The sequence below is a fragment of the Gobio gobio genome, assembly GCF_949357685.1.
Source record: "Gobio gobio genome assembly, chromosome: 16".
Classification (NCBI taxonomy): domain Eukaryota; kingdom Metazoa; phylum Chordata; class Actinopteri; order Cypriniformes; family Gobionidae; genus Gobio; species Gobio gobio.
In genome coordinates, this window is record NC_137109.1 from 27,854,957 (window position 1) to 27,877,671 (window position 22,715).

General features: G+C 37.6%; 1 protein-coding gene across 1 annotated transcript in view; it reads left to right on the forward strand.

The window, feature by feature from the left end:
• The window catches only part of tenm2a (teneurin transmembrane protein 2a), a gene marked incomplete at its 5' end in the record, with an annotated part of 338,434 nt that overhangs the window by 31,361 nt on the left and 284,358 nt on the right, over nucleotides 1–22,715 (forward strand). Inside the window, one exon of the mRNA XM_079839762.1 lies at nucleotides 2,302–2,577. Coding sequence (XP_079695888.1) covers nucleotides 2,302–2,577 — 276 coding nt within the window. The remainder of the gene's footprint in view (nucleotides 1–2,301; nucleotides 2,578–22,715) is intronic.

Genomic DNA, 22,715 nt, shown 5'->3' on the forward strand with positions numbered 1-22,715 from the left:
ACCTTCAGGAGTCTAGTGGAGGCCATGCCTCGGGGGCTCAGGCCTGTTTTGGCAGCAAAAGGGGAACCAACACAATATTAGGTTATAATGTTATGCCTGATAGGTGTATATTTCTTTATATTTTATATATTATAACATTAATTAATGATAGTTATATTTAATACAAATGCAATTGTTATTATTTTTAATATTATATACTGTGCATGTAGACTTTATTGAACTTTATTTAATTTTGGACCATTTGTCTCCAGAGACAGTGTAGAGAAGACAGGACAATCATATGGGAAGATGGTGTTTTGCACAGAAACATGACTTGAGTCCTTTTTTTTTATGCTTCCCCAATAATTAATATATTATCAAAATTAATGTCTTTAGACTGAAGAGAAGTTCCACCAGGTTGAATACATTTGAGCATATGAGCATAATACATACATTTCCCATTAAATGTGATTTTATGGGCTGTTTTAAATAAAATTGAAGTTTATTCTGCTTGAGAAAACCTTGAGAAAGCTTTCTTGTAACTGAACTGTGGGATATTGCTTTCAATGGATGTGCTTTCACAAGTAAGAACGCCTATGTTCTAAATAGAAACTAGTAAATCTGTAATTTAAACTATCCATACGAGGATAGTTTACTGTATGAAGACTAATCCTTTCTGTCTTGAACGAGCATCAGAACAGAGAGGGTCGTCACAATGCCAGAGTTTCAGGAGTTGATATACCAGTACCACTGAGATTTCAAGATATGTGTACCACATTAAAAACTATGATAAATAACACTCTTAAAAACTAAAAAGTGTAAAGCTAAAAACTAAAAAAGGCCTTCAAGTATTTATCTATTAATAGAAAAAAAATATTCAAATAAACAGTCAGAAATAAGTGGCCAGAACAATGAGTGTTTTTCTCTTTTTCTTGTCAATATTGTTGTTTGTTTGATTAATATTAATGCTATAATTATGGTCTGGTATCATAATATATGTTTTGTTTCACTATTGAGATCCTGCCAAAGTACTTCATGGTCATGACATCTTGTGTTTTATGTCCTGCTAAGTGATGATTTTTGGTATTTGCTGCTATTAGAGAGTGCTTTGCAGTGCATTGACTTTGATAGACTAATTAATTAGTTCCTAGATTTACTTGTAATGGATAGTGTGTGTAAAGGGCTTGATTTCTTCACAGGGAGCAGGGGCGTAGCTACGGGGCAACATTACTGATTGAAGCTTGGCCACCCCTTTTGCTACCCCTGTTGCACAAGCTTTTTTACAGCTTTAACAGCTGATTTTTCTCAGTTAAAAAGAACTGACACGGCACAAAGGCCATGTACGTAAAGATATGAATAACATACTAAATTAATTTATTGAAATATTTGTATTGTAGAAACAAAGGTTTAATTTTAATAGCATTCTGAATTCATAATTTCTAATGTTTATAGGGCAGAAACAGCAAGAGGAGTATGCTAGTAGTAGATAGTAAAGATAGTAATCATAAAGATAGTAATATATGGCAGAAACAGAAATAGTATGCTATTATGCTAAAAGAATACTGAATTAATTTCTTCAAATATTTATCGTGTAGAAACCCTTTCGGTAGTTTGCTATTCAAAAAAAGCATACTGAATTATTTTCTTTGTATGGCAGGAATGGTAGCAGAAGGTAGCAAAATATTTTTTGTATGGTCAAAAATGTGAAGCGCATTTTTATAAAGAAAAATAATGGAAAATGGAAAAAAACCGAAAGGTTAAGACAACAAAATTAACAAATATTATACATGGTTATACACGCTCACTCACACAGCCTACATTACTCACATAGCCTGTGATAGCACAAAGAAAGCACAGCCATTTGCACTTTGCAACGAAAATATAAATGAACACGCCCTTGCATTTTTAATCACTTTAAAAAATAACTTTTAAACATTTTTTTGCAACGTTTGCTGACAGCTATAAGTCGCTTGATCTGTTATAGGCCACGCAAAGAGCTCTACTGGTTACGGTTTATGGTGACTCATATGGAAGATAATTTATGCCAAGCAAAAATGCAATCATTACATAGGATTGATTATACAGTTTAACCAGTTTGTGTGTTCCATTCCACGTCCGTTTTACGGTATTCCACGCAGGATATGTAGTATGAAGCAGGATTTTTTTAGCCACCCCGATAAAATCACTGGGTCTTACCTGGCCAACCCTGAAAAAAAGTTCTGGCTACGCCCCTGACAGGGTGCATCAAGGCAGCATCAGTGAATTCTCTCAGGCCAGGTCCTCTACATTCAACTGATTGTGCTTTATTTTTTACCATTTTAGGTAACTTTACTTTAGCCGAGCTGGGCATTTGTGAACCGGCCCCGCATCAGAACGCGTACTGCCCAGAGATCGGCCTCTTGCAGGGCGGTTACTCTCTGAGCGCCGGCTCGGACGCCGACTCCGACCCAGAGTGTCCTATCTCACCGGAGCGAGCCATCCAGCTGTGGGGGGGCCACGGCATCAAGTCCCGCCGCAGTTCTGGCCTCTCTAGCCGGGAGAACTCGGCCCTCACCCTCACCGACTCTGAGAACGAGAACAAGTCTGACGACGAATCAGGTGAGAGATTGTGTCAGAGAGCGAGAAAGCAGTGAGCGAGTTTCATGTTTATGAGAAACTGAGGGTGCGAGAGAAATCTTTAAGGCTTTTAGAGTGTAAGGTGTGTGAGAACAGATGCCAAAAATGTGCAACATGTGATAAAACATTCACTTTTATTTGCTTTCGACTCATTTAGAGCTGAATGCATTTCAGATACCTTTTGTGTTGCTCTTACCTCGGTGTTATAGCCTCACTGTGCATCGGTAATCATTCCCCAACGACACAAACCACAGCTGCTTTTGTTAGTCAAACTGCAAGCTAATCTGCCACTGAAAATGTGTATAAATAGACTGGATACAGCATCATATTAAAAGACTGTACGCCGAAATATGTTTTTAAAATGACAATGGATGCATGTTCGTCAAGTGTAAACATTGTGGCTTTTCTCCCCTCCGTGCATCTCTGCACATCTGCTCGCATGGATGTTATTATTGTTGACGACTGAATCCCCATCGGTACATTCCTAGCTGGAATCCTGCGACATGTTCCTCGATTCCACACTTCCGCATTAATTTGATGGCATCCTAAATCTTAGTTTGCATAGTTTGTTGAAAATGTCAGAGTAGGTTAATGAAAAGACAAAACCCATACTAATTAATTGAGTTCTCACCGTATCACACCTCAAACAGATCCATCAGCTGTGAATTTCAGCATCGCATAAACTCGCTCTGACAATTTATCTAACTACTCTACAGCTATTAAACACACAAAGAAACACCTTGGAAAGCAGTCATCTTCATCTCTCCGGCTGATAATTGCCTCAAAGATAATTGCCATGCTAATCTCCCGGCCGCTGTTTTTTACGGCACACAAAAAAAACGCGTTGGCACAGCATGTGCCAGTCACCTGATCGCATGCTTGTCTGCTCCGACAGCAGTGGACACGAGCTGGACACCGTCTCTCAGCTCGACGCCGTGGCTCATTCCCACTAAAATCCCAATTAAACTTCGCCCAGGCTGTGCTTGCTAATCTGTGCAGGATGTGTGAGTCACAGAGGAACCATCTATGGTAAAGGAAGTAAAATACTTTTAAAATACATTTTTAAGCTTGTATAATATGTTGCCTTGCACCAACAGCAATAATAGTGAGATTCAATAAATATAGTATTGCGTTTTGATGCTTTTTAGGAGACCAAGCACCAATGTACCTATAGCCACCTGGGGCCTAATGTATAACATTTCCATAGATTGCATCCTAAAAGCTAGATTTTGTGTACGCACAAAATTGTTCAGATTTATAAAAGCATGCGTACGCCAGTACCTGTGCAAAATTCCCTTTACAAAACCCAGTCAGTGGAAGATTGTGCGTACACACATCTCCACCCTGTCTCCATAGATGGAGTTTATAACGCCTAGTTTTACTATGCATGACGTCATCTGCATATCTTATTCCCATCCACTTACAAGACATTAGGAAAATATGACATACGGGCTATGTGCCATCACATTAGTAAAAAAACACATTGCTAAAAATCATTCAGTATCCTTGCCTTGTTTCGGAGTAAACAAATCAAAATTGTATAAAATACATTTCAGAGAAGGCCTATTCTCAATCTTTTCCACTGGCCAAATAGTACTTTTTAATTGCTTCAAACAAATCAAATGTATGCAGTTTTGTATAAGGTAAACATTTTAGGACGGTTATATATATGTTTAATGGAAAGAGATAGGCCTTATTTTTTGAAGTGTAAATAATTGTCTGACTCGAATAACTTACAAAACATTTTAAAAATACAATCTTACCGTTTCCTTCAAGTTCTATCCTTCAAATACAGTGCTATTTTTCATAATATTGGGAAGACCACGAAAGGGGTTATCATTAGGTTACTTGTCTGTTTGTGCACGACACCCACAGCACATCTGCGTGCAGCAGAGGTTGTACAGTACTGTGTCATTGGACCTATTCAAAACGGCCAGTGGACCGTTCGATCACCGAATAAGTCCTTCACTGTCATTAAACCTTCTAAGCCATCTGCTTAGACGGAGTAAAGTGCGCATCATTGATCATTATTCGCTCAAAAATATTTTCTCAGAACATGAGCTCTGCTATTTAGAACACAATTTAAAGGGGCCCTAGAATGATTTGAAACAACATTTTAAATTGTTCTCTGGTATCTACATAGAGGGTATATGGCTTATTTAAGGTCAATAATTGTCCAGATACGGTTTTACAAGTCCATTTAAAACTCTAGAAGTCTTCTCCAGGATGAAATGGTCTGTTTTTGCCTTATTTGGAAGGGTCATTAATATTAATGCTGAGTTCTGCTCTGATTGGCTGTTTCACTGCGCAGCTCAATGATAGCTGACCGTCATGACGGTGGAGAGATTAGGCATTCAAAACTTATATGTTTGAGCCTGTTTCTGACGAAGATGCAGATTTTGAGGAACAACAACATGTTTTGAGATTGGAAATGAACGCTTCTGAATGGTAAGTTAAGTCTTCATTTTAATTAGGAACCTGCAAAATCATTACGTCCATACCAGAACTTCAGCCTAAACGATAACTAGCATATAGCATTAAATATACACTTCAGCAGTCACAACTTTTTTAGCATTGTAGAAACATTTTAATTATTGTAATACAATGTAATACAATTACATTGTAATTTACAATGATAGCTTCTTCACTTTGAATCACAAACTGAACTGGGTAGCGCTTAAATATGTTGTTTGTACAGTAACGTTTGAGTTTGACAGTTTGACAGACAACTAAACTAACGTAGTACGTTACGTATCTACGGTTGTATTTTGTAATTTATGACAACACTGGCATGAACTAATATTAACCTTTGTCATTAGACACACTATTTAGTTATGTAAACTACTTGGATTATCCTATGGTTACTGTCGCATCTTGTGTTGGATCTAGACAACACGGGATATTATCGTTAATGTTGTCTCTCTAAGAAACTTTCAATTTAATCAGAAATTGTTTAGACAGTCAAGAAGTGGATAAAATCACTCACTGCTTGCAGGAATATGGTTGGAATTGCCCCTCTCTTCAGTGTCGGACACTGAGCAAAGCCTGCTTGATATTGTCCCAGGTTTAAAAAACTGTCCGTGGTGAAATGGGCCGAGCAAACTAACAACTTTGAATTAAATTGTCGCGGTATCCGATTATAAATAAACCATGCCTGTTGACATGTTTTATCTGTGGGAAGAGTATGAAACGTTTTCACATCCCCTGCACAGCCTGGAACATAACATTTGTTTCCATGACCTGCCATGTTCTCTAACCTCGCGTGACGCTTGTTTACCTGCAGAGATGATACGGCTGCGCAGTTCCGCATGACATTGAACATGTGCTGGCATATGCAAATGTTGGGGGCGTACATATTAATGATCCCGACGATTGCATCATTCTCGGTGTTACGTTGAGATTTGCCTATTTTTCCGTGTTGTTTTTCACAAACGAGATTTACATATGAAGGAGGAGGCAATGGTGTTTGAGACTCACTGTATGTGATTCACATGTACTGAACTCCTGTTATTTAACTATGGCAAGGTTAATTAAATTTTTCATTCTAGGGCACCTTTAAAGCGAAGTCACATGCAAAACCTTGTCCAATCCCATTTAGCCTATAATTGTTTAGTTTTTTTTGCTAAATTAAGAGCAAAATAATTTTACTTCTGCCAGATATGTATTCAGTATGCTATTCCAAATAACACACTATTTTTTTTATTTCTGCTATATACAGATAAGAATTGTGTTTGATGTATACTAGAATACTACCTGGACTATTTCTACAATATGCGTATATATTTGAAGATATAATTCAGTTTAATAATCAGGATAACATCCTATGAATATCTATATATTTACGAAGAGATTAATTCAATATCCTATTCCAAAAATTATTTCTGCTATTTAAATATAAGAATAGTTTACTAAAGAGTATACTAACCTCCTGGTACTTATACCATTTCTGCCATACAAAGAAAATAATTCAGTATGCTTTTTTGAAAAGCAAACTACCGTAAGGGTTTCTACAATATAAATAGTTGAAGAAATGAATTCAGTATGCTTTTGACATAATAGCATACTATTACTGTTTCTGCCATATATTACTATCTTTATATGAGTTCAGTATGCTACTACTAGCATACTTCTCTTTCTGTTTCTGCCATATAAACGTTAGAAATGATCAATTCAGAATGCTATTAAAATTAAGCTTTCAATAAATGAATTCAGTAGGTTATTCATATCTTTATATTAATACAGTATGCTAAAGATGTGGCAGAAATAGTAAGAGACTAGGTATAATGCTATTGCAAATTCATCCCATCTTAACCATTTTATTGAGCAAATGTGGCATGCGGCCCTTTTTAGGGCCAAGGGCTAACATACGTTTATAGTATCAGTCAAACAAATTCACTACAATGGCTGCCAAGAGCCTATCTAAATTCCCCTGCCATTATTTAAAATTATTGGTCAATCGTCATAACCTTTTGTATGTACGTGTGGTGTTTCCATTAGGATCATTCTACCCCGTTTTGTGAGAATTGGCTATGTTCTCCACACATGTTCTTAGATTGTTGCTTGTGGCTATATACATTTCTTTTTTTTTTCCGTGGTGATGCTAACATGAAAAAAATAGATAGGGTGTGACTGATACTTCTGTGAGGCTGCGCTTGAAAAAAAATCTAGCTTTCTTGCTGTTGAACTGAATTAGAAGCGGGATATTGCTTTCAGTGAATGTGTTCTCACAAGGAAGAAAGCATATGTTCAAAATAGAAGCAAGTAAATCTGTCATTTCTGTCTTTCCACTTCTAACACTCTTTGAAGCCTCACCCCTATCTTTGCCCCTTATCTTTTTTCTTTCACATTTTTGTGTGCATGTTGATGCGCTTCAATATACTTCTCTCTCTCATCTTTCTCGTTTGCCTTGTTATATGAATGTGCCAGTAGCACCAATCACTTTGAAAGACAGGTGTCACTCACAGAGGGAGAGTGAATGGGGTCAGAAGGAAATTTTCATCTATTATCACCCTCCGTCTGCCTCTTGCAAAATACTCTCCCAGACGTAAAGGCAGCTTTCAAAGTCTACCACCCGCTTTGACTAAAAACGTACTATCTTTCTTATCGGGTCAATAATGATAACATTAAAAATGAACATATAATGGCCAATATCGGTATGGTGGCCGATATATCGTGCATCCCTAGAAAAAAAAAGTTTTTGACCGATCAAATTTATTAACAGCAGATTTAAATTGTATCACATTACAATGGACGTAAAAAAAACATATCTTATCAAATATTTCATATCACAAACAGTATCCCATTATGTCTTCTATAGAGATCTTATTCATACAAAATCATCATTTGTTGCATAAACAGCTTAAACGTGATAACAAGTTAATTTTTTCTTTTCTTTAGGACTGGTCATAACTTTTTTTATAATGTTTCTTAAAAACTTAGCTCGCTCTAATTTGAGAATCAAAAGTGCTAGTTTGTCAGGCAAGTTCCTAATAGTCATAGTCTCAACAGAATGGCTATGTTTATGCAACTGGCCCCTGGTCTTATTAAAACAACCGAACGTAATGAGCGCAAACTGTCAAATCGAATCATTGTCAAATCCTGAGTGTCTCTAGATCAATGAGGGATCTTGTAGCAATGTAGAACGAGTATTTCAACAAGCACACAAAAGACTGGTTGGTCAATTTCATCTTGGCATTAATCTAAAATAGCTCTTTTCTGGGGCGCTAGAAGTGTCACCGTCAAGCATTTGAATGTAAACCGTAATTGTACATTGTTCACCATCATAACAAAAGATTATTTCATTTTGTAACTCGCACACACTAGTTGATAGTTTTCGAGTCAGCTCACTTTAAAAAAAGTCAATAGTAAATTAAAGAGTGTGATTCCCTTCTGAGGGGGATAAAACAAATCCTCATTTGACTCTTTCTGCTTATCGATGGTGTCTCTTCCATTTGATCCTCTCAGAACATTCTCCTCACACCTTTTTGATGCCAGGTAAGGTGCACAGGGAGCTTGATAATGAGGCCAGGTGATTGTCTTATTAAGCAGCCTGGATGACTGGAAGCCTCTTCGATTTGAGTGACTGATTAATGCCCACATGCTACGGCTCTCAGAGCAAAGAGTCGGTGATCTTTACGTGTCTGGGGTTCCATTACGCCGCATGGGTGCTGTCATTTCCTGCGGCTGCCTCTATAGTATTTAACTCCAGTATTTTCAGTGTCTATTGCTATTCATGCAGGTGCGACGCGGTGGCCGGCTGTCCAGATGAGGGTGGCTGTCATTTCTGCACTCTGCAGGATGTTTGTTTGCATAAGTATTTGTACTCCAGCCAGATAAGAAATTATCCCATCATTCGGTTGCGGTCCCATACGAGTTGCGTTTGGCAGCGGTTCGCCGATCAGTGTTTCGCATCACGTTCGGTAAACAAAGCCACATTGGCGCCCCATGCTGTGAGAAGAGTGGGCAGCTTTTGTTTGCTGGATTATTTGTATTCTCCCACACTGATCTGCATCACTAAGCGTTTAAGAAGCTTTGTTGGGGACTCAGAAAAATTGTGTTTTCGTCTTTATGATTTCTTCATTTTCTGTTACAAGTGGATAAATTCGGTTGAAGATAATTAAGTTTGAAGCTTAAATGTTTCCCTGCTGTGTGTGTGTCTGTCTGTCTGTCTGTGTGGGAAGCCCATAGACTGCATAACAGATAACTGCTGTTGTGTATCAGGGAGGCTTGTGGTACTGACCATTATGCTTCATTATTACAACAACTGCAATTGTTTTCCTTTTTTTTTTTAATCAGCTCCATTTTCTCAATGAATAACCATGAATCATGCTTTGGTTAATGTGAATTTTGCAATGGCGTGGGGGCGGTCTCGCATTAAACCAACAAGATTTAACCGAACCGATTGTGCCCCTTTATGCAGACGCGTATTGCGAGTGAGATTTGTGCAGAAGATTATAGTATGAATGAGGCTCTCTGCAAATAACTGCAATCAATCCTGTAATGGGAACATCAGGAGAGGTCTCGTTAATAAGGAAGAAAAGAGCATCAGTAGAAGAAGAGAGAAATCAAAGTTGCATGCTGGGATATTCATATCTAAGAGGGGAGACTAGAATTATTTGATACTCTCTGAAATGGGTTGACTGCATGTGGGCTAAAGGAACATCGTACAGATGCACGAAGCGGTTTGTGTGATTGCAGGATGTGTTTAATGAATATTGCACTATTTTGCATACGCTGCTGAAAAAGGATGCTGATTGGTGGCAGACCTGTGGGATTGTGCCAGAATATATTTCTCGAAATAATGTTTTAACTTATCTTTGGTGAACTCAAATTAAGAGTTGTATTGCACAACTAATGACCCTCGATGAAACGCATCAGCTTTCACAATTATTTCTTACATGTTTGGCAAATGGTAGGGCTTCTCCAAGTCAAGCAACTGCTTAAAAACTCCAGTTCACTTTTACTTTTCATCCGCCGTTTTGTCCTTTGCCATTTACAAATGTTTAACCTCTTATCTAACGTTGAATAGAAACAAGAAATCAATAAACAACATTCCGATTTTCATACGGGTGCTGGTTGAGAGTGAAGTGGATAAAATCATTTCTCTCTTTTCTGCCAGAACATTTGTGAATCTTCACAAAGGCTGTATCGACCTCCTACACTAAAGTTGTAAAGGAATGAAATGTCATAGAGTAATTTGAGGGACAGTAAACAAACACTGACACGTTCAAAAATTAAAGTGCCAAAGCTGTGTTACTATAGTTGTGTTTTTATTGCAATACTGTGGTGTTTGGAATATGCAACTGTGTTTTAATAATAATAATAACGAACGAGGAACAAACTAATGGGTGCTTTTTGTTTTAGGGGTTTATATTCACTAAATTGTTACTTTTTCAAATTGCTCATACATTTTTTGTTTGTGTTGTTCTAGTCAATATGTCAGTGATCTTGGAACTTATACTGACACCTGACATTGACGTCAGCATCACACAAAAGTTTTCAACTACCAACACAAAAAAAACAACAAAAAAAACTATAAGTAAAATGTACTTTAAGTTTTTTTGCACATATTTTTTTCAAGTAAATTTCACTTATGGAATTAAGTAAAATGTATTTAAGTTAAGTCAAATTAACAAAGAAAATGTAAATTTAAGTAAATATAACTTCATGGGCAGTTAAAGTTTGTTGAATATTCTACTTTGTTGAAGTTTACTTTGCAATACTCTGTTTCAAGTACATTTTACTCAAACAATATAACACGGAATTAAGCCATGCTTTTAAAGTGTGCTTTACTTGGAACATCTAAGTAAATAATGCAGTAGATATTGGGTAGAAAGCATTGTTATCTACATAACAGAAGTAATGTGGTATCCACAAAATGCCTAGGCCCCGCCTCAACTGCTGACGGACTCTACCTATGATGGAAATGTGCCTCAACTGAACGAGGGTCAATACAAAGAAGGTTTAGCTAAAAAGTTGTTGATTAAGGATGGAGCTGTACCAACTGTACGTGATCCAGCTTCACATCCTGAAGACGCAAATACAATTTTGTGAATGACTGAAAAAAATCTCAAATATGGTTGCTAGGATTATGAGCCTAATTGTTTAATTGAAGTATTGTGTTTACATGAGGTAAAGTTTAATCGCAATGTTGCCAAAATCCCAGTATAATCGCGTTATGAGGGTGCATGTAAACGAACTGTGTACGTTTTCTGTAAAGATAACATCGTAAAAATGCAATTTTTACTTGCAAAGGTCTGAAAATCGAAAAATATCAGTAGCACATGGGATGTTGGCAGCCAGCCAGAATCACCACAGCTGCACCTATTAATAAGTGAACATTACACAACATGTTCAACATGTTTGTGTGTGTGTGTATGTATGTGTGTTCATGTTTTGTCTTTCCCGGTGGGGACTTCAATCTGAATGCACACTGACTTATGGGGATGTGTGTCACCACCGTGGGGAACTAAATCAAGGTCCCCATGGGGAAACAAGCTTGTAAATCATACATTAATACATTTTTTAATTTTTATGTAAAAATGCAGAACGTTTTGTGTGATGGGTTTAGGGGTGGATTTAGTGTAGGGGGATAGAATATACAGTTTGTACTGTATAAAACTCTTTTGAGAGTCCCCACAAAGATAGTGAAACATATGTGTATGTGTTCAATCTATCATTGCAAAACATCTGAAAAAACTCTACAATAAATAAATAGATGTATCAAATAACCATTCAGAAACTTCCTGGTTCATTCGTTCCTTCATCAGTGTCTGACTCCGGTTCAAACATATTTTCAAACATATCAACTATTTTTGAACTATATATTTGTCATATTGCTTATGATCAGTGCTTAATTTGTAAAGTGGGAGGTCCCGGAGCGCAGAGGGGGGGGTGGATCCGGCGACTCAAAACGCAGGTTGGAGGTAACGGAACAAAACATTTTTTACACTGCCTATAGCAGTGCTTCTCAATCTTTTTTCAATAACGTACCCCCTATCATTTTTTTTCTCAGCCAAGTTATTAAAAATCATTTGAGATAGAAATAAAAGTTATGGATATGCCCAGTCAGAATTATTAGATTTATTAAACAAATTAAAAACAGTTGCAATAATAAACAATATCACTACCGATAACGAGCATCATATATAAATAAAATATAGGCCTATATTTTAAATATATATATATATATATGTATTGGTGACATTATTTTTTTACCACTTTCATTAAATTTTGCTTTGTAGAAAAAGCCTTTCTTTGAAACGAATTTCGTTTTGTATAAATTGTATATTAATTTTAGTAAATGTTGCATTAACTAATTGTTGTATTTAATAAATAAAAAGCAAATATAACAGACAATATAATAACCGTGAAATGGAGGCACCGGTGCGCCGCGTTCAGTTGCATTGCGCGTGAACTGCAGCGCATCTAATCATAAATAAATTAAACTCAGCATAGGCCTATGCATACATTAGCCATTAAATATATTTGTTGCATTGGATGGTATCCTTTCTACAACAGACCAGGGATTTCTCGCGGCTCGCATCAGAAGAGCATTGCGTCAATAGACCGCAAAACAAACAAGGCCGCATATGTAGCCTATTCAAGGCAATTTTTATTTTTATTTCAGAACATGCACTGCACGGGTGCGAAATGTAAAAAAATACACTGCATGAATTGTTTTCACAAGCAGTTATTTTTCGGAATATTAAATTAACCAAGAAAAAAAAAGAAGAAAAACACTCCATCCAGATAAACAGCAACAGGCTATTGTGGGACTTAAATAAACACAATGAAATTTCATATAGTAGAATATATATATATATATATATATATATATATATATATATATATATATATATATATATATATATATATATATATATATATATAATACTACATTTCATATAAAACTATATAGTAGGCTATTTTAATGATGCACCAATAATCAACACAAACACATCAGGTCGTTATCCTATTTATCCAGAACGGCCCATACAGCATCGATAGTGCCCCCGGCCTCGATTCTGCTTCTTTCTCTACACCTCGTGTCCAGTGCATTTTTCTAACAGCGATCTCAAGGCTCGACAACAAGCGCGAATAGCATGTGTCACTTTAAGTGCTTCACCTTTCGTCGTCCCTCTCCCCTCCCCTTCCATAAAAAAACAAAAAAATGTATGGAACTTTCATAGGGAATAAATACGAACACAACCAATAACATTGAACACTACACAAATACCGGTAGTATTTTTTTTTTTTTTTTTAGACGATTAATTTGAATAGTGACATTTGAGGTGCCGGATTCAATAAAAAAGGTTCCGGATCCAACATCGGAGGTGCCGGAACATGTTCCGGCGTGTTCCGGCTCAAATTAAGCCCTGCTTATGATGTCTAGTTATCCGAAGCAGAGATGTCAAAACTCTGCCCTATTCTGGATACGGGATGGGGAGCACCAGCTCATTTGTATTTAATTTGTATTCATTTTTATTCCCACTCAAAAACTGGCATTTTCAACATGGTATAATAAATTATCTGTAGTGTATTTTGAGCTGAAACTTCACAGACACATTCTGGGGACACCATAGATTTAAATTACATCTTGTGAAAAGGGGCATAATTGGTGCACTTTAAACTTATTCAGGTAGAAATTACATTTGTTTTTACTTCACCACAGAATCAGTTTATGCCATTGTAGATAATCTACAATGCATACATTTAGTTCCATGAAGTTATGAAGATACAGTAACGTCTAGTCATGTAATCTCAAGATGACGAACACTCCATGTAAAATTACTATGTATTATTGATTTAAATAAAAATTACTATCAAAAGTACTATTAACTTATTTATGTTTTACAGTGTTTTAAAAGTTTTTTTTGTTTGTTCTTTAACTCAAAAGATGTGGTGCAACTATTGTTTTCTGCTGACCCCACTAACAAACGCTGAACAAACAAACAAATAAAGCAACAAGCTGCTGTGCTTTTCATTTTCCCAAACGTTTAAGAAAATTTACGGGCAACTGGCAGACGTGCTCGTAAAAGTTTTTTATACTGTTGCCGTTCGCAGGTAAAAAGCGAACACTTGTAAATTTCTGCTGCAGCATCCATATCCGAATAGCACTGATCCCGGGAAAGAATGATTAAAACATGCGTTAGATGATATAAGAGTTGGCGTGGGCATTGATTCAAGCATTAAATATTCCTGCCTTTTACAACTCTCCCTTGAGAGGTCTCTTTCAGTCCTCTTCCTTGCTTCCCATACAATATTGGAGTCAAGATTGCCATTGCTGGGTTCATTACATTGCAGCTTTAGTTAATGAAACAGACTCAGGCCGACGCAGGGGCCCTTTATGTGCGCCGATCAATCGGGCCCCAGTAAATCTGAGCTTAACCGTCCCCTCTCATCTCAATGCAATGTAGATTTTTCTGCTGCCACTGGCTAACCGTCAGACACCACAATATATCATAAAGGGGGGTGAAGATGGAAGTTATATTTAGCTGCCTGACCTTTCTGAGACGTACATCTGTCTGTCACCCTACAGTCTTTGTGTGTGTGCGGCGCTGATTGTTATTTACTGTCGACAATGCTGGTCCTAATGTCAACTCTGGGTGCTCTATTAGTCGAACCTGTGATGCACACACATTGGCTAACAGACAGCACAAAGACAAGTCATATTTAGCGATCTCGCTATCAGAAAAAAACCTTCCCACCTCTGTGTTTTATATGAAAATTCAGGCACAATCAACATGTCTCTTCTTTATAGACTTTAAACGCTGGTTCTTATCGTTCCGTCTCTCTCTATTTATCTTAAAAATAGAAACACACTCATACACACACAATCTCACCACTTCTTCTGAGTTATTGTGTTGAAAGGAGCAAAACAATTGTGATTTTAAGGCACTTTTATCTGCATCAGGACCAATTTACTCTTGCCGTCCACAAAAAAACTACAATTTCCATCGCTAACTGAACAGTATGTGGCCTCTGCTGCACCTGCAATGCAGCCAGGAATGATTGTGGACGCCACATCGTATAAAGATGTTGATTGTTGCAAATAATGCTGGGATTAAAAAAAAAAAACAGCAGTTGGTGTGTGCATTGCCTTCTAACGCTTTCTCTTTCTGTACCTTTCGTTCTCTTTTTCTATATTTTTCAAATACACAAAGTGTATGTTAATTTGTCAGAAATGATCACGGCACTGTAGAAACAGAAGTTTGATTGTGGGAGTGCAGTGTTCAGCTGCTGGGCTGATTACTTTGTAGAACATTTGATGTCTACAATGTGCTCTAATTCGCTGTTGTAATGGAAGTCATCAGCGTTAATTCTCAGCTTTGATTTTTGACAAAAGATGGTGATTTAGCATTGCCCGTGGTTTCTCAGGCACCCGATGTTCTTTTCTCAGACTTGAAAGCAATTTTATTATTATTATTTTTGAGAACACATTTATTGACCCCCCCCCCCCCCCCCATCCACACACCCACACACCCAGCAGCTGTCCTTTCACTTTAGTCGTCCATTTTATTTTCTTTCTTATAATCTGCTTTGAGCACCATAATGTCAGATAACTGTCCTCAAAACTAATGCATTGTTCCAGTAAAAGAAAACATGAAACATTTAAAAAAATTACTGTTTAAATGTGTTTATTGTTTACTTCTCCATATTTGAATATGAATACTTGAGGCACTATTTTAACAATCGGAGCGCATGATCTAAACCGCATGGCGCAGGTGCATCCGATTTTGCTAGTTTAACAATAGAAAAAAATGGTCAGCGCACCAGGCACATGGTCCAAAAGGGTTGTACCTAGTCTCTTAATGAGTCATGGGTGTGTTTTGGGGCGTAACGTGCAATAAACCAATCAGAGTCTCATCTCCCATTCCCTTGAAAAGCCAGTTGCGCTTGTACCATGGCGGATTCGCTATTTACATGGCGGAATTTGCGAGTGGAAAAACTGAACACTACTCCAGAGAGGAATCCTTTTATTTTTTATATTTAAAAATGTTTGCGTGTTGCTGCATGTAATAAGCAGAGTGTACGCGTGTTGTGCACCCGCCTACAGGGGCATATTACTAACGTGCTCTTTAAATAACAAAAAAATAGAGTGTTTTCAGTTTCCTCAAAATAGCAACGCGCCAACAATGCGCCTGAACACACCTCGTTTTCAGACCAGCATGCCCAGATGGGCGCGAGTGTATTTGCTATTTAAACAACGTGGAGCTGGACGCGAAAATGATAACTGTGTCGGGCTGTAACTGACAAAAAACAATTGCGTCATTGCATTGCGCCGGGTGTATGATAGGACCCTTGCTATTTTACTTGGCTCAGTGGATTCTGAAATTGACTTTCTATCTGTAAAGGATACATTAGTATCTTAGATGTTGGCTAATTCAAGATGACTTTTGCTATTGTTTTTTCTATTTATATTTTTTCTCCTGCCAATTAATGCCAAATAGAAATGATGCCTTAAAATGCTCACTAGAGTTTGGAACTGAGCTTTTGATACAATTGGTTATTTAAACATTCACTCTTTTTTAGGAATAGCATTCAAAAATGAATTACAATACCAGATAGAATGAACAGTATTGATGTTGATTTCAGGTTGCGTTCTTCCTGAGCGCAAGAACGATCAACACATGGATTGTGTTCCACTACTCTTTTTGTGTTTAGATCTTTTTGTGATTTTGTGTTATCTGGAGCATTAACATAAATATATTTGCTGTATTTCCTTTTCTTCCCACATTTGTGGCCAGTGTTGTCAATCCAGAGTCAGTGAGTGTAACAGAGCGGCTTACAGCAGTGAAGGCAGACCCCCAGGGGCTGGATCGCAATGCGATTCGTGTTTGGGTCTAAATAAGTTGATTGAGTTTGCTGGTGACAATGTATAGCGCGAAGGACTCTGTAATGTTGTTAGAGAATTAGTACCCCATGATGAATTGTGTGACAGAGCAGCTCTGACAGCCCCATGGTGGTTTACTCTTAGCTGTGCAGTTTATACTCATTTAAAAACGCCAAGGACTTTTCACTTTTGTTTAAGGCATTTATTCCTGCCCCCCTGTGTGGCAGCCCAGCTCACTGTTAAATGGTAAAAAGCCCTGTATGTTTGGATGAAACTTCAACGTTGCTCGAGCTAATCAAGTTGTAGAGTTCTCTGCCTTCTTAGGATTGCTTTTTTTGGGGATATTGTCCCGTATTTCCACAGGGTTGCAAAGAAAGCCGAATTGGAAGAGAGCCAATTTTCCTCTCGTCAGAGTCAGCGAGCGTTCCCTATAACAGAGAAATAACAGTGGACAGGACAAATCCAGCAATGAATACAACTGTGTTTCTGACTCAATAAAGACACAGAAGAGAAACGCTGGATTTGAGCCTTTAGGGCTGAAGATATTAAACACGAAGTGCACTTTTTAATGTGTTGGCTTGAGTTGCTATAATTCAGTGAAGGGGATTATTGATTGTGGCTGCCATTTTCTTTTCTCAATCACTTCATAAAGAATCGGATGACTGGGGAGGGACTGCTGGGTGTGGCATCCTTCTTCTCTTTTCTCCATTACTTTACCTCCTGATGGCATCGATCTCCAGGCTGGCCTCCTCTCCAGAGAGCCACCGGAGTATCTCTCTGGGCTAGGCTAGCTGTTATTACAAACCTCTGTCTTTATAAATGTGCAGTTCCTCTCTAAATTATGTCTGGAACAGCTGTCTGACCATTTTGTACCAAGCTCTAACCAAAGGCACACAAAAGAAGAAAAGAGATTATTGATTATTTTGAACATCACAAGGATTGTTAGCAGAACAAATACTGGTATCAATAATTGGCAGGGAGAACCATCTTTGAAAGGCTAAACTTTTTCAGTGTTTTAATATCGATATATTGTGTTCTTCTCTCTATGCAATGGCAAGAGGATCTAGAATAAGTCACAGTTCCTATGTATTTTCTAGGCAGCTTTTCATTCGTTTGCATGCCGCACACAATGTTTTACATATGTTTTCTATTTCTCTATTAGTGGAATGTCAAGCAAAACACATGTGCCTTAAAAAGAGACGAGATGTAGTCTGGAAGTTTAGCAACAAAATCTTTCTCTTGTCAACTAGGCTACAACTTTTAATTCACTTTGAATTAAAATTCAACTTACTCGAGGCTAAGGTTAATTACTGCATAACACTTTTATAACTTTCTTTTTATGTATGAAGTAATACGCAAACAAGAAGTACTATTTTATATTTATATTCCCCCTCCCACACACACATACGCATATATACGCATATACGTATATATATATATATATATATATATATATATATATATGCTTCACATTTTGTTAATTTTGTTATTGTTTTACAGTTAAATATCTTAACAACTTTAAAACTTTACTTTTACTTGAATTTACTTATTTTAAGACTTTTTTTTGTTTCTATTGCAATCCAATGACTTTTTCTCACCTCTTTCAGATTTCCAATGTAATATTTCCTTAGGCTGTGTGTAAATATTGAGAAATGATGACATGTTGAATTATTAATTATGCATTATTAATGCAACTAAGGCGGAGGCATGAAATTAACATATCAAGATGTGGTCGAAAAACACTACATTTCTTGAAGGATGTTACCTTATGCTGTGGTTGTTACTGTGGTGAGGAGAGAGAGTTTTTTGCTACGATTTCTGCTCTCAGTCGTGGTGTTGTGCTGAGTGAGAGCTGGACTCTCATTCATCCGTGTCCTCTACCGGAGCAGTGGGCCGCACCCTCACCTTCATCCTTTCACCATCCTCTTTCTAATAAATGTGCAAATCGCATCGGTTTGTGAACCCAGGAGCTTGTGCTCGTCAAGGTCACTCCATGGCCATGTTGGTGGCAGCATGGGGGTGGAGAAAGAGATTAGAAAAGACAACATTACCTCAGAGACAAAAGCAGTGGCCTCTTGAGTGTGGATGCAAATACATTTTTATATATTATAAGTCTGTAAATACACACTTTCTATATGAAAGGGACCTTGGCTTGATGATTCCCAATGCCAAGGATGAATATGTTGTTAAATTATTGAAAATTTTACTTAAAATCTCAAGGTGTACGTCAAGAAAAAAAAAATTCTAAAGGGTTTGGCTTACCAAAAGTTTGGGAATACAACATGACATCATGACTTTGCATAAACATACACGCCACTTTCTAAAGCCAAATGGCGTGTTATCTGTACGCATTTTGAGCTATCCGCGTGTATGTCTACGCCGTGTCATTTCGCGTGTATGTGTACGCCGAAACAAACTATAATCTCTGCGTGTATGTCTACGCCGTGTGATTCAGCGTGTATGTCAACGCCGTGTGATTCCGCGTGTATGTTTACGCCATGTGAATGTAAATGGATTTATAAACATACTAAATGATGTTTTTTTAAAAATGTAAAAATGCAGAATGTTTCTTTTGATGGGTAGGTTTAGGGGCAGGGGCAGTGTGTGTGTGTGTGTGCGTGTGTGTGTGATGGGTAGGTTTAGGGGTAGGGACAGTGTAGGGGGATAGAATGAAACGGCGTTGATAAACACGCTAAAAAGCGATTATACGTCTTGATAGCACGGCAAAATGGCATAATGAATTGGCGTGTCATACATACGCTATTTCATGAGATCAGTCTGGGGAATAGATAGATAAGATAGATAGATAGATAGATAGATAGATAGATAGATAGATAGATAGATAGATAGATAGATAGATAGATAGATAGATAGATAGATAGATAGATAGATAGATAGATAGATAGATAGATGGATGGACGGACGGACGGACGGACGGACGGACGGACGGACGGACGGACGGACGGACGGAAATGAACTAAATATAACAGTAACCTAGGAAATAGACAAGTGGCGGGAATCAGCACAAGGACATATGACAAATGAAAACAAACTGAAAATCCATGAAAACTGTTGTCCGGTCTCATTAATTTGTCAATGTTCAATGTTCAATTTATTTATAAAGCACTTATTGATACAACAAAAGTTGACCACAGTGTTGTACAAGGGACAAGACTACATAATTGTAAAATAACATTCAAATTCAATTTCATTACACCACCTTTAAAAAACAAAATACACTAAACAAAGCATATAAACACCACTAGAACAAACTTGTGTATGATCAAACGGCAAAACAAAAAATAAGATTTTTACTGTTGTTTATATAATGAGGTAACCCATTCCACAGCCTAGGAGCAACGGCTGCAAAAGAGCGGTCTCCCCTCATTTTCCGGTACGTCCTCGGGACCACTAAGAGATTTCATGAATCCGAGCGTAACAATCTCTTTAGTTTCTTCACCTGGATCAGATTGGCTATATACTGTATGTTGTAGCAGTATCATGCAAGGCTTTAAAAACAAATAACAAAATCTTAAAATTAATCTGTTAGGAGACTGGCAACCAATGTAATTCTCTTAATACAGGGGTGATATCCTCATTTTTCTGAGTGCCTGTCAGAAGTCTTGCAGATGCATTTTGGACCAGCTGTAATCTGTCTAAGCTTTTTTGTTGAACACCATAATATAGTGCATTACCATAGTCTAGTCTTGAGAAAATCAAAGCATGAATGATCTTTTCCAAGTCCTGTCAACACAACACAGAGTGAAAGAGAAGGATGGTCACACTAACCTCTGCAAAAAAGCGTATTGCTTTAAAATCTACACTATTTTGAAAGCAGCCAAGCTGCTGCATCGCTACTGAAGAATGTAGTTAATTTACTGGCGTCATGCTGTTAGTTACTTCCTAACACTGATCAGTGCCATGCCGATATTATTTCTTCTGTCAATGTTGCCCACGATGACAACAACAGTGGGTGAACAGGACTCTATCCTCTAGGTAGACACTGCACTCTCCATCTCAGCATATTCAACACCCATTACAAATTTCAATTATTACTTTCTAAGCCACACAGATCCTGAAAGCTTATGCATCCTGTACTGTGATTTGCTTTGCAGACCCTTATGGGTGTCTCCATGGGAGCCATAACAGTAGTAAAATATTACCCAACATTTTTTCAAAATGTGCTGACTACAACAACACGCAGCTAATTGAGAACTTACTGGCCAATAATGACTTATCATACTCTGCTCAGCACAGTGCTGATGCAGGCATGCTCATTTAGCAAGCCAGAGTTTACTGCTTAATGAAGTCTGAAAAAGTCAGATGGCGAGAGAGAAAGGACAAGGGGTTGCATATGGATTTGGCCATTTGAAATCCCCTCACTGCAGTGTCCCTTGAGTTTTTCTTTTCTTTTCTTTTTTACATCCTTAATTTACACATTTGCTTAATGGGCAATTCAGTGAAAGTATCCCGTAGTGCTGTTTTTATTTATGCTTTTGTCAGGTCAGTAGGTTAAGTGTGTATCATAGGCATTCCCTGGTGATGCAAGAGGCAATGTAATGCATCACTTTCCTACTATTCTCCTTCTAAAGCTATTCGAGGCCTGCTGTCCCTTTGGCACGGCCTTCACTGCAAGCTGTCAGTCAGCGCAAATAAAATTCAAAGTGAATGTTCATTGTATGTGCGTTTAGAAAAAATTGGGCTGCACATATGTAGTACGTACGTACTGTGCTGATGAAGAAATTTGCATCATGCGCACTGTACGCATAACCTAGCATATGTGTAAAAAACGAAGAATACTTTGGGCTTAACTGACCGATTTAATTTGCACTTCAAAATGTATGCCATCTATCTCCAGAAGGTGCTATTGAGTTTGATGGATTTGAGTAATCTTCTGGACTGGTTCTCCATGTATCTCTCTCCACATACAACTAATCACACTTGGGCTGATGAAGGCCAGCTCAAAGATCTCAACATTAACAATGGTGTCCCACAGGGGTCAATTCTTGGCCCCATTGTGTTCCTCATCTACACTCTCACACTAATTGAGATTGTAAGCAAAAAAACGTTTCACAGCTATGCTGAGGATATACAGCTCTATTTTCAAACTACCCCAGTGCTTCCACAGCACTAGTAAAGGATTGCCTTGATGGAATCATTTGTAGCCATAATCACAATGTTTTATCCCATTTTAAGTACTCTTATCTACTTCTCTTCTCTGTTCAGCACTCTGAGATTGCGTAATGCAATGAAAAGTGCTAAAGTAATTTAAATGATTATTAGTAATGGGGTGATAGTGAAGATAAGATTGATATTTGCATTGAATTTGACATTTATGCTAGATATAAACACCCTGATAAGTGTATACTTTTTCAGAGGCACTGTGTGTTTTCAGTCCTTTCTTTACCTACTGTAAAGTGATGGTAGCTATTGTTCTGTGGGAATTACATAGATGAATGGAGGTAGGGATGTTCTATTTGTTTCTTGTGAGGGGGATGTCTGGTTTGGCCCTTTCATTCTCGTTTCTCTCTGCGCAGAGCTGTTTGCACACTAACACATCTAACCCTTCTTCTCTTTTCATCCCTTTCTTTTTTACCCCCTCCACACCTCTCTTCAACATTCTCCTCTAATTCATGCACTGTCTCTTTATGACTGACCCTTCATCTTTGTCTTATGTTAATCTGAGCCGCAGTATTGGGACAAAACTAATAAAAATAACAATAATATTAGTGTAGTTATTTTTTATCTTTTATAAAAGCAATATCACAGAAGCGTGCAGGTAGCA